This window comes from Neomonachus schauinslandi, chromosome 12 (genome assembly GCF_002201575.2).
Source record: "Neomonachus schauinslandi chromosome 12, ASM220157v2, whole genome shotgun sequence".
NCBI lineage: Eukaryota > Metazoa > Chordata > Mammalia > Carnivora > Phocidae > Neomonachus > Neomonachus schauinslandi.
The window spans coordinates 25,716,018-25,728,172 of NC_058414.1; the positions used below are offsets into that span (position 1 = coordinate 25,716,018).

Sequence of the window (12,155 nt, forward strand, 5' to 3'; positions counted from 1 at the left end):
CTTTGAAAAAATAATTTAAACAAAATTTAAATAACCATACCTGAGTATTGATTCTTATTGCTCCAATGGAAGGAATTTCATAATAATAACCTGAAACATATGCATACATATTTTTATATATATATATATATATACACATATATATACACACACACACACACACACACACACATATTACATTATAATACATGGCCACAAAATTATTTTAGATCTTTGGAGGAAAAAAGAGCATTTTTTCACTTCTAAATGAGCAAACACTAACATATCAATACCACCAATAAATGTCGAAAATGTTTGATTACTGTATATCCCTAACAAATGCATAAGCTTTATGAGAAATTTCACTATGTTTCTTATAAACTGTTATCAAATAAATGTGGTTTTTCTACCAAACAGTAGGGAACCTGGCCTCATTTAAAATACTTTATCACTGGAGAAATTATTAAAGATATATGATAATGGGTATCTGACAATTACATTTATATAAAATATTTGCGTAAATATGACTTTCATAATAAATTGAGGTTCCTTTTATTGCTATGTGATCAGTTTTTCAAACAACATCTTTGGTTTTTTTTCTGTGTACACAGGAAACATGGGCTCACTACACAAAATCAGAATTATCTAGGAATGTGTAAGACATTTAAAAGAAAATTCAACCACTCAGAAAAAATGCACTTATATGTCATACTTTCTTATATGTAAGTTTTATGTGATTCAGATATTCTTTCATTCTTAATTTTTCAGGTAAGATTCCATTTGGTAAGTATCACTAAGTAGATTTAAATAAAGCATCGAATGATATCAATATATGATATCATACACCATACGATCAAATGTCTGAATTGTTTATATACTGTAATCGTAATAATTTTAAAGTGTTTTGTGTGTGGGTTTTCTCTGTAGAAAACACATTCAACATCTTGGGGCACCTGGGTGGCGCAGTTGGTTGAGTGTCTGACTCAGCTTCGGTTCAGGTCCTGATCTCAGGGTCATGAGATCCAGCCTGCATCGGGCTCCACACGCAGCATGGAGTCTGCTTAAAAGACTCTGTCTCCCCCTTCCCTCTGCCATTCACCACCCCCCACTCTCTCTCTCCCAAATAAATAATCTTTAAAAAAAGAAACCGGGTGCCTGGGTGGCTCAGTCGTTAGGCGTCTGCCTTCGGCTCAGGTCATGATCCCAGGGTCCTGGGATCGAGTCCCACATCGGGCTCCCTGCTCGGCGGGAAGCCTGCTTCTCGCTCTCCCACTCCCCCTGCTTGTGTTCCTGCTCTCGCTATCTCTCTCTCTCTGTCAAATAAATAAATAAAATCTTTAAAAAATAAAAAATAAAAAAAAAAAATAAAAATAAAAAAAGAAAAAAAGAAACCACATGCAACATCTTACTCTTGTCTCTATTCCTGTAAACATTAGCTACAACTTTATCTTAAATGAGAATATGTAGAATTAACAACTATCAATTTTGTTTTAGTACTAAAATGTGCTCGAGAAAACAGATCTGTTACCTTTATTTTCACAGGCCATCCACTGAATAGGTCCTCTGTCATAATTATGTTGACCAACTGAAAATGTGAATACACGTACCTGGTGAATTGAAACACAGGGATCTGTTAAGCTGCATAAAATTTAACTGAATGCCAACACAAAATAGCTAAAGCAAAAAACAAATAAAAGCATGCTACTCAGTTGATAAATGTGACAAGAAAAATCGAGGCCAATCTTTCAGAAAGTCACCAGAGAGAAACCCCATAACCTACTCTCAACATGGACTTCAGTTACTAAATTTAAGACAGCACTCGGGTGCCCAGCACCAGGTCCTGATCCTATGTCAGAATCACAACTCAGGTTCTATTCATAGAAATGGCATCTTTTAGGGGCGCCTGGGTGGCTCAGTTGGTTAAGCGACTGCCTTCGGCTCAGGTCATGATCCTGGAGTCCCTGGATCGAGTCCCGCATCCGGGCTCCCTGCTCGGCAGGGAGTCTGCTTCTCCCTCTGACCCTCCCCGCTCTCATGTGCTCTCTCTCATTCTCTCTCTCTCAAATAAATAAATAAATAAATCTTAAAAAAAAAAAAAAAAGAAATGGCATCTTTTATGCCCAACTGACTTCACCTGTCTCCCCTGGTTAAAACATATTTTCCACATACTTAGTCACTGCAAAAAATAAGTAAAAATAATAATTCCTGTTTCAGGGGCACCTGGGTGGCTCAGTTGTTAGGCGACCTGCCTTTGGCTCAGGTCATGATTCTGGGGTACTGGGATCGAGCCCCACGTCGGGCTCCCTGCTCTGCGGGAAGCCTGCTTCTGCCTCTCCCATTCCCCCTGCTTGTGTTCCCTCTCTCGCTCTCTCTCTCTGTGTCAAATAAATAAATAAAATCTTAAAAAAAAAAATTCCTGTTTCATAAATATGTGATTATAACAATGGACAAAGAAAGGAGGTCATTATGCTTTTAGTTAAGGCAATTATACTTAGTAAGAGTTTAACTACTTTCACACCATGAAAATATTTAGTATGCACATACATGATTATGATGTTACTAACTTCCTATAAAAGAGAACTAGGTTATATAAATACACATGTTAAGCTCCCAGAATTTTTAAAGACAATCAAAACATTGACTGTTCCTAATATGCAAATATTTTAAAAATTCAGTTGAGATCATTTTTAAAATATGGTAACGTAAATGTTTATCAGAAGCCATTATACTTAATTATGAAAATACTGTAATTTCATAATACAAGAATGTAGAGGATAAATTCAATGTCAACAAATATTTAATAAAATGGCTATTTAGGATATATTGATTTTTACTAATTTAGTAATCTAAGTAAAACAGTATTTTAAGTTAAACATTTTAGCCTTTCTAAAGATAAACATGCAGAAAATCACTTTTCCATGAATTCATGTTCTGGTTTGAACTATGTTAACAGCTTTTCCCTAATTCATGTCGATTGACTGTTTGAACTGACATTTTCTAATTGTTTCGCCTGTTTTCATCTTTGCACATGACTGCAGAGCGCAAATCTCAAAAGAGATTTCACATCTGTTTTCTGTTCCTCCACTGGTCTTGGCCACACAGAGATCACTTCAAAACAATCCCTGCCCCAAAACGTACACTGGAGATGTTGCTGTTTCCCTTGTAAAGTTTTCTGTGAGCCACCCTTCACTTGTCCAGGCTTGCCTCAGCCATTTGCAGGACACATCTGAATTTTAATCATCTCAACTTATAAGGAAAAGTGACTCATTCTAGGTTAATAGAAGTCGGTGACACCTGTCTACCCCTCCCCCCAATTCCTTAAAATGTAACAATTTCATTTTCTTAAATTCTAAAAATTTATTTTTGGGGCTGTCTATACAGCTCATATTTCAATGTAGTGTTGCCTCTGACATAGTTGAGCTTACTCCTAAATGGAAATACTTCTGTAAACAGGTATGTCACCCTACTGATAATTCAATTTAACTGCTATACCTTAAACAATTGTCACATGAATTCAAGGCAGGGAAACAACCCAGATGCCCCAGAAAGCACGTGGGAGATCTCCATCACAATGAACATTTGAAAGCATGTCTCAAATTTTCAATTTAAAGCACTGCTTTGTCTTCGTGTCTCTCTTACCACAGCAGTGTTCTGGTAAAGTATTTTCCCACAAAAATACTTTTCAGTAAAGAGAAATAAATAAGACTAAATGAATTATTCTATCAATGTCCCTGAAAGGCAAGTATTTCTACCAACATAGGGGTTATACTTAGACACACACCATGTGATTTTGACTGATGCTATTCATCAAACAGTCCAAATAAACACAACCCAGCCAAAACACATACTAGTAGAAAACAAAACAGAAACTTCCCCCAAACAACAAAAATACTTGTCGTTTTGTTTGACCCCAAAAGTTTTGCTTAACTCCCCCAGGTTTGCAGATGTGAAGATCTTAGAAGTTGTCTAAATTAAGAAATTCAGAATCAGAGCTGGGTGCGGAGGTGCAACATTTTAAAGCACACTAAACACTGTTTGTGTATGTGCCTCCTTCTGTGTTCATTCGCCACACAGATCCTCAACTATTTGAATAAAAGCTGCATTAACAGATTGAATTATTCCCACATTACAAATTTATAATCTGTACCTCTTAATTTTTATTTGCCTTAGTGCAGACGTTGTCAGACACTATTTTTCGGAAATTTTCCTCCCCATGGTGACTAAAATCTTAAGAATTATAAATTCACCCTTCTTTTTATAATTTCTGCAACCACCTTCCCATTGCAATATTTCCAAGATCTAATTTACCTTAGATGCTTTTTTTCTCTTGGTAGATACACACATGGGCATGTGTGTGCACACACACACACGCATTGTGTATATTTTAATGATTTTATAGGCTGCTTAAAATTTTCTGAAATTATTTTATAAATATACACTTGGTTCAGAAAAAGTTTAATATAAAGCACCCTAGCTTTTAAATTCTTTATGTAACAACGAAAAAAATATAAAAATTACTCCAATCCCAACTGCCATACTCATGTTGCATTTAGTTTTGCCTTATATATTTTACCTATGTACTAAGAATTTTAATTTCATTTATTTCATACGCATTTGCAATATACATGTTATAATGTATGTTCACAATAAACTGGTGACATTTAAGAGATGATGTTTGAACTCTAACTTTCCACTTCGAATTTTAAATAGGTTCATTCTTCCTAGTCTATGCTGTATTACTGCCACCCTGTGGAATAGTGAATGAACTATCTCTCAAATTCCAAATGCCAAATCCGCAGAGATGATTGCTATCCTCATTCCCCTGATGTTTTCCACTTCTTTAAATTTACTGTTCTCGTTTAGCTATTAGTTGGGGGTAAGAGAAAAATAAAGTAATTCCTTGAAGTAGGCACATGTAAAAGTTAGGGTAAATTACATTCTCAAGGATGTATATTTTTAGAGTTCTTATTAGACTATTTGCATGGTATTATATAAAAACAAATAAAATGACATAAAAAATAACGCAAAATCCTTAATGTATAGTCACACAAGCTAAATATGTCATCTTAAGTCTCAATTAAGCAAATTACTTACTTTGAAACATGCCTTCATCAAAGTCAACTTTTGTGGACGAATAATTTCTTTATTCATGCCCAGTAGTGCATTGTTTTAAAGATATTATTTATTTATTTGAGAGACTGTGAGAGCCAGAGAGGTCACAGAGGGAGAGGGAGAAGCAGGCTTCCCGTTGAGCAGGGAGCCCGATGAGGGGCTCGATCCCAGGACCCTGGGATCATGACCTGAGCTGCAGGCAGACACTTAACCGACTGAGCCACCCAGGCATCCTGCAGTAGCGCACTTTTAATCACACTACTGGATTCATGTAACAAATGTGTACCAGAAACCTTGTAACTGAAGTGTTTCTAGAAAATCTGTTGAACGTTCCTCCATTAATTTGGATGATTTTAGTTAAGCTCATGTTTCAAAATGTTGGCCTCTTTACGGTCATATATGAGACATATACAGTTTTAGATGGACTTAAAAATATTTTTCATCATGCTGGAGATTAGGTCCTTAGTAGAAATAACATGGGGAGGTAGTATTGAATAGAGTTTGATTGGGTGGAAACAGTATTCTATCTATTGCACCTAATATAGGGCCTCAAATATAAATGAAAATAAATATTAAATGGAAAAAAAGTGAAAAGCTGGTTGAGTAGTTTCAACTTCTTACCAGATGGATTTAAGACAAGCTCTGGTGTCATTCAAATTCAATCTGTTCATTTTAACACTGAGCCAAAACTAGGCTGATAGTCATCTTGCATTTTGGAAAATTTGGGCAGTTTCATTATACTTATTGCATGGTAAATTCTGCATTTTTTTATTTTATGTTATGCAGACTTGTCCAATGAAGTTGAACAAACTTTTTGAGGCAAATGAAGTATACTTTATATACCTTTCTGTACTCTATAATTCCGAGAGAATGAAAATTTTCTCCTAAGTCTTGACTCATGCTTAATTGCATAAGTGTATTTAAAAAAGCAACAGTAATTTGAGGGCATAGTTAATAAAGTTAAAATTCTTAAAAGTCAGTCATTATAATTAGTTGCAAATTTACATAATTTTGTCTTCAGTTGCTTCAAAAACCATTTTTCTCTGAACAGAATATTCTAATTCCAACAGTCTAATGTTGATATGTCAAGACCGGCCCAGTTGATAAGAGAAAACTTTTAATTTACAGCAAGTTTGGTTATTTAAAATATATTATTAATTTGTCCCTTACAATATACCACTATTTTATAACTTTACCCTATAATTCTGGACTTCTGCTAATCTGTTTTGTTCTGTTTGTTGAAGACTAAAATAGTTGTCTTCAATTAAGATTTTTCCAAAGCCACAGGGTCAACCTATTTTAAAAAGCCATAGGAATTTCTTGTTTCCCAGCAGAACCCAGTTACTGGAAACTGTCACCTCAACAATTATCAGTTACCCAGAGTTCAAGTTTAATTTACAATAGGCAAATCTCCAAGGAATAATGGAAATGAGACTCTGAAGAAAAGAGGCCAATAAAACTAAAATAAAAACTTCAGCTATCGAAACATTAGAAAAATGAGGTCAGAAATGGGTTTTATTAATTTACTGTGTGTACTAAAATTTTTGGCCTTCAGCCTATAAAAATACTAGATTGGACTGAATATTTTAGGAGAAAATTCTACAGTGGTTTCCATAATTCACAAGTGTACCAGAATCTGGAGCATTCAAATAACCCACATCCCTAGTTTCATAGTAGCATGAAATAAATAAAAGTGTCCACATTCACCTTTCACACTTAATTTATTTTATAAAGCCCGATGATCTGAAAGGTACTTGTAGTCTGCAAAGTTTTGATGGCTTAGTTTAATCCGTCTTAACCTCTTAACGCTGCAAGAAGCCATGTCCCTTAGTGGAACAGTCCTGCTGTCTGACTACAAGGAAGGCTCCTGGGTGGGCAAATGATGATTGGCATGGCCCCACAAGGCTGCCCGGGAGAAAGAGACCGATGACCGGCTAGGCGCATTCCACGTGAGCTTATGAAATCCGGACTGGAGGTCATTTAAATTCTGCCACTTAGTAGCTGTATGACTTTCAACATGTTATTTAACTTCCCAAATTTTGGTTTTCTTATTTCCAAAACGGGGATGATGATAATGATGATGGTCATAAAAATGTTTTTATCATACGATTATCCCCATTGTAAGTGAAATGATACATATAAAGCTTTTATGATACATGGAAAATTTTAAGTTCAATCAATATTAACTATGGTAATGAGGATGAGGAGGAAGAGGACTACAAGTTCTATAGTCAAATTATCAGATTTCCATGGGGTAACATTTTCCATTAGTGAGACATCAGCCTTCCATGCCTCAAAAAGAACTCAAAATAACTCAAAACGACACCTTTCTAGAAGAACAAATGTGGCTCACTTTATTACATTTAGCAATGAACTAAAGAAAAGGGGCCAGTATTGTCTAAATTCCACTGTGTCCATATGAGGTATATCTACATGAAATTTCCTATGGTCTGACAAAGGCAAAAATTTAATCAAGGACTACGGAATTTGTTCAAGCAAATAACACCAAATCACTTTATGAAAGAAAACAAAATGCAGTAGTCAGATAGGTTTTGCATACATGATCTTATTAAAACACGGAGCGGATAGTTCTCTCCTGTGTCCTACATGTTGGGTGGATAACAACACAGATTCATACCTTGGGATTATGTTGGTATTTAAAACTTATTAGCAACAATTAAAATGAATCATGCTCACAGTATCAGATTGTAAGGAAGTAATTTCTAGTTCTCCTTCCCTCTGCGTACATTTACAGTTCCTGAGAAAGGAGGAATAAGCTATGGGCACATTGTATTTCCAAGCAATCTGTAGCTCTGCTGAGACTATCATCAGCTAGGAGGTCAGAAAATAAGCAATATACTGATTTATTTCAGATATTCTTGGGTAATGCCAAATACTTCACTGATACTAATAATGAGAATAGTCATGAAAAACTACGTGTTAGACTGATTAGAGTAAATGGAAAGATGCCATCAATACAATCATTTCTTATATAAACGTAAACCCTCCTTCCTTATAAGATGATATATACAAGAGTGGAACATCAATTCTACTCCACATTCTAAGTATAAGGAAATAAATATTGTTTTAAGTGATTATCTTTTAAAAGAACAGAGCTATTGAATTTTTCTTACATTTATGAATTTTTTTTGTAGTTTACCACCTTAGGAGCTTATTTATTGTGTATTTACTGAAACATCTGACATATCAGTATATAGTTAGCAACTTCTGGGCATCAAGCACTGCACTAGCCCCAAAGGACTCAGTGGTACATTTATAAACGGACATAACCCCTATTTCACAGAGCTTCAAGCTCACCTCATCATCTGATAATGTGAGGATGAGTCACTCTAACTGTCATCAATAAATGTAAAATACCAACATAATCCCAAGGCATGTATCTATGTTAAGCACCCACATGTAAGACGTGACAGAAACATCTGTTTGGTTCTTTAAGATCATGTATACAAAACCAACATGACCACTGCATTTTGCTTTTCTTTTTAAAGTTGTGTTATTAGAACAAATTCCTTCATAGAGGGAAGTTCAAGGTAAGTGAACAGATAAATAAAATAATCAAAAAGGGGAATCTGGAAGAACGAAAGAGGACAGACAGTGCTTCAAACACAGAATGATAAAGGAGTCTGGGGGAAAGGGAGTGCCCAGCAAAACTGTCTGCAGAGATCTGTGGGAAGTGGAATTCTTCATCGGAGAAGGAAGCAGCCTCAGAAAATGCAGAAGAGCGTGCCTTTTCTGGTCTAACCATTTAACCCAAAGGGCAACCCTGATTCTAGGTGACAGAATTCTATCTAGAGATTAATTCAGGTGCATCTGCTGTACATTTTCTGTATGTCTTTTTATATACTTTGTGCTTCTTGTAATGCCTAACTTCATTTTTCATTAGACTTTAGATATTGAATTAAGGATTCTGTAAAATGTGTAGTAGTACCAGTACTCAAACCTGAAGAGACTGTGTCTGATAATGTTTTCCTTAGTTCAGGGAATGGACGGTCAACATTAATTTTATATTAAGAGAAACAAATGTAAATAAATCTGTCAGAGAGGAAGAGACACACACACACACACACACACACCCACCCATGCCTTTTAAATAGATAATCTCTCCATTGGCAGGGCCAATGTTACTGGTAATTATTCTTTTCAACTCTATAGTAACTCTGGCATAAATGACTTACTTGATCTTTATGAACAAAGGTACATTTTCTATTCTAAAGCTGGAAAACTTCTGGTAACTGTTGAAAGTGGCAAGATATCTAAAAGGAAACTTTTTAGAAGCAGTGCATTTGTTAAATGATATTACATATTTTACAAATCTGAATGCTGCATATATTCAAACATTGCTTCCAAAGGTTTCATTCTTGCCGGGGAGAAGCCAGGCAGGGACAGTAGAGAAGGCAACAAATTACTTTCCTTACCATCTGTTGAAAAATTAATTGACAATTTTCACTGTTACTATATAAAACACATAGGCAGATTCCATCATTTGTAACTTGCTTTAGATTTCTGTAGGCTACAGATTTCTTCCTACCCTGGATCTGACACAAAAATAGGAAAGACATTGCTAATCATTTTCTAAATAATTTTAAAAAGTAACAATGCATCTGTCAGCCTCTTATAATTTTAGCAATGTATTCTTTATTTTGAAATCAATCTATCACAGTTCCCATTTGTTCTTCTTCATTTACTCGTTACTTTGAAATTTTCATTTTATAAATTCTCGATGCTTTTGCATTTCTCGATTAATTCTGAGAATTAAGCTAAGACTCTGAGGACGATTTTCTACCTGGCTAGACAATCTTAAGTGTGTACGGCTAACCAATCTTTTTGCTATTCTACAGAAAATCAAGTATCTTTAATTTTGCGAGGCCTGGGAATTATCTTTCAACTCTGTGTCTGGTTTCACTTTCCTTTATTCATTTGTTTGGACTTTATGATAGAGTTCATTTTAGTTTTGGCACCATTTTTAAGGAAGTGTCGTACACATGGGTGAACCCTAAGGAATGGCATTGCTGCAGGTAAAGATTATAAAGTGAATGCATTTTAATATGGAACAGCTGTGTGAGGAGATTAACACGGACTCCGTTTTAAAGCTGTACCTATCTATAATCAGGTAGATTAATTCCCAAGAGTAATACATTTCGCAAGAACCCAAACATTTTGTTCTAATTCTCAACCTTTTGGCCTCATTAAATTGTGCTGTGTATCTGCAGCCTCATTCATCAGCTCTCCGGATGTACCTCATCACACCTACCTGGGTTGCTCTGAACGATTTCTAATGTCATCTGGATGAAAAATGAATGTAAATGAAGCATTCAGCAGTCACACGTATGCCAAGCAAGAGGCTTGGGGGAAAAGGCAGAATTCAAAGAGTAGTTTTCAGATTTTCCTTTGAAAGCTCATCCAACTTTCTTTGTAATTCTGCTACTCTGAAAGCCACAGGTGAACTTTGTTTTTAAAGAATCGGTTTTAACAAAATCATAATCACGTGCAGAATTTGTAAGAGTACTGAAAGTTTTTATTTCAGTCAACCTATCAAATTTTATTTTTACACACTGGCCGTTTGAAAGATAAGGTAGCTAGTGAAATTCTGACCTGATAAATTTATTATGTAACAAATATTAATTTTGCAGGTAGGGGACTGGTCTGTCATACATGGTTCTAGATAATTTCACTGTAAACATCTCTGCTCCAAGCAATTTCACTGCAAACATTTCACTGCCTAAGTATTGGCTTTAAGGCAATTTTGCTATAAAAGATAAAATCATGAAAAATAAAAGAGCATCATTCATTGAAAAAGATAATGAAACATGGATAATGAGTGACAAATTTTAAAAGACTTTATTTTGTGAAATACAAACTACTTGAATACATTCAAAATGTATGCTGTAGAGTCAGAGCAGTAAGTACTGCAAAACTCACTGCTTTTATTCTGTGGGTTATACCTAAGCACTGGTCTTTGAAGTCTTTCATTCATCGTGTTATATTTTTCTGGGATGTTTTGGCTGGTTGATTTGTCTCATTCTTCAACATTGTACTTTTCTTTCTTTTTTTTTTGCTAAAATCTCTTCATTCATCTTATGAGAGAGAGATCAGTCTCTAAACACTAGGAAGCATATCTGTCACTAAGCTTTGTATTTTTTTGTGTGTGTTGTGAAAGCGTTCTCCATAGTTATTTTTTTCTTCCCATACTGGTACATGTCCAGTGATAGACATTGCAAAGTTCTATAGGAAATGTGTATACACCATTATGTGGGCTGATATTTATGTCAGACAGAAATGGGAGTACAATCCGTCAATGCAGCATGCACCGATGGAGAAAAGAAATCAAACTATCAACCAGTTTGAGAAACCAAACTGTCAAACCGACCTGTCAATCAATTATTTTTTATCTTTTATGGCAAAGTTGCCTTATGGCCATTTAGTTCTAAGGTAAAAATGCTTGCAATGAAAATGCTTGTGGCAAAGAAGTCTATGGCAAAAATACTAAACATTTTGTGTCATGTACATCCTTGCATGACAAAGATAGTCACTTACCTTCCCTATCAGTATCTGTGGGTGGCACATGTCTCACATGGTGTGGGACGGTGGGAGGTAGGGGATTCTAAATATGGAGAAGTTAGAAAGGGGTCCTCAAATTCATCCACAACCATTTGAAGTCATATTTGAAGATGGTGAAAAAAATTTCTCATACATGCTATCTTCAGTAGGTACATAATACCTACACATGCCTTTAGCATAAACAATTAACTATGTAAATGGTGTCTTGACAAGATACAGATATGCTCAAACATCTAACTGACTTAAAAGTTGTCATCTGCTATCCTCTACTTTCACTGTTAGTGGATACAGAACATGCAAATACCAAGAGATAAAATTTTGGTTTAACAAAGTTTTCCCTCATGAGGAAATGTGGTAAGGCACTGAGCAACAAAGTAGAGAGCATAAGAAATGTGGGACAGCAATGTTTCCATAAACAGGATTCCCGCTTGTTCAAATCAGAAACCTATGATCTGTATCTCTCTCTCTGTCTCTCCTCTTTCAAG

The 12,155-nt window shown here is 35.3% G+C and overlaps 1 protein-coding gene across 7 annotated transcripts in view; it reads right to left on the minus strand.

Moving 5' to 3' along the window:
- CACNA2D1 (calcium voltage-gated channel auxiliary subunit alpha2delta 1) overlaps positions 1-12,155 on the minus strand; it is a 503,379-nt gene that overhangs the window by 62,763 nt on the left and 428,461 nt on the right. For all 7 annotated transcript variants that reach the window (XM_021689797.2, XM_021689799.2, XM_021689796.2 and 4 more), the window contains exons 13-14: positions 1,508-1,586; positions 41-90 (exon numbers count right to left, since the gene is read on the minus strand). In XM_021689797.2, coding sequence (XP_021545472.2) covers positions 41-90; positions 1,508-1,586 — 129 coding nt within the window. The remainder of the gene's footprint in view (positions 1-40; positions 91-1,507; positions 1,587-12,155) is intronic.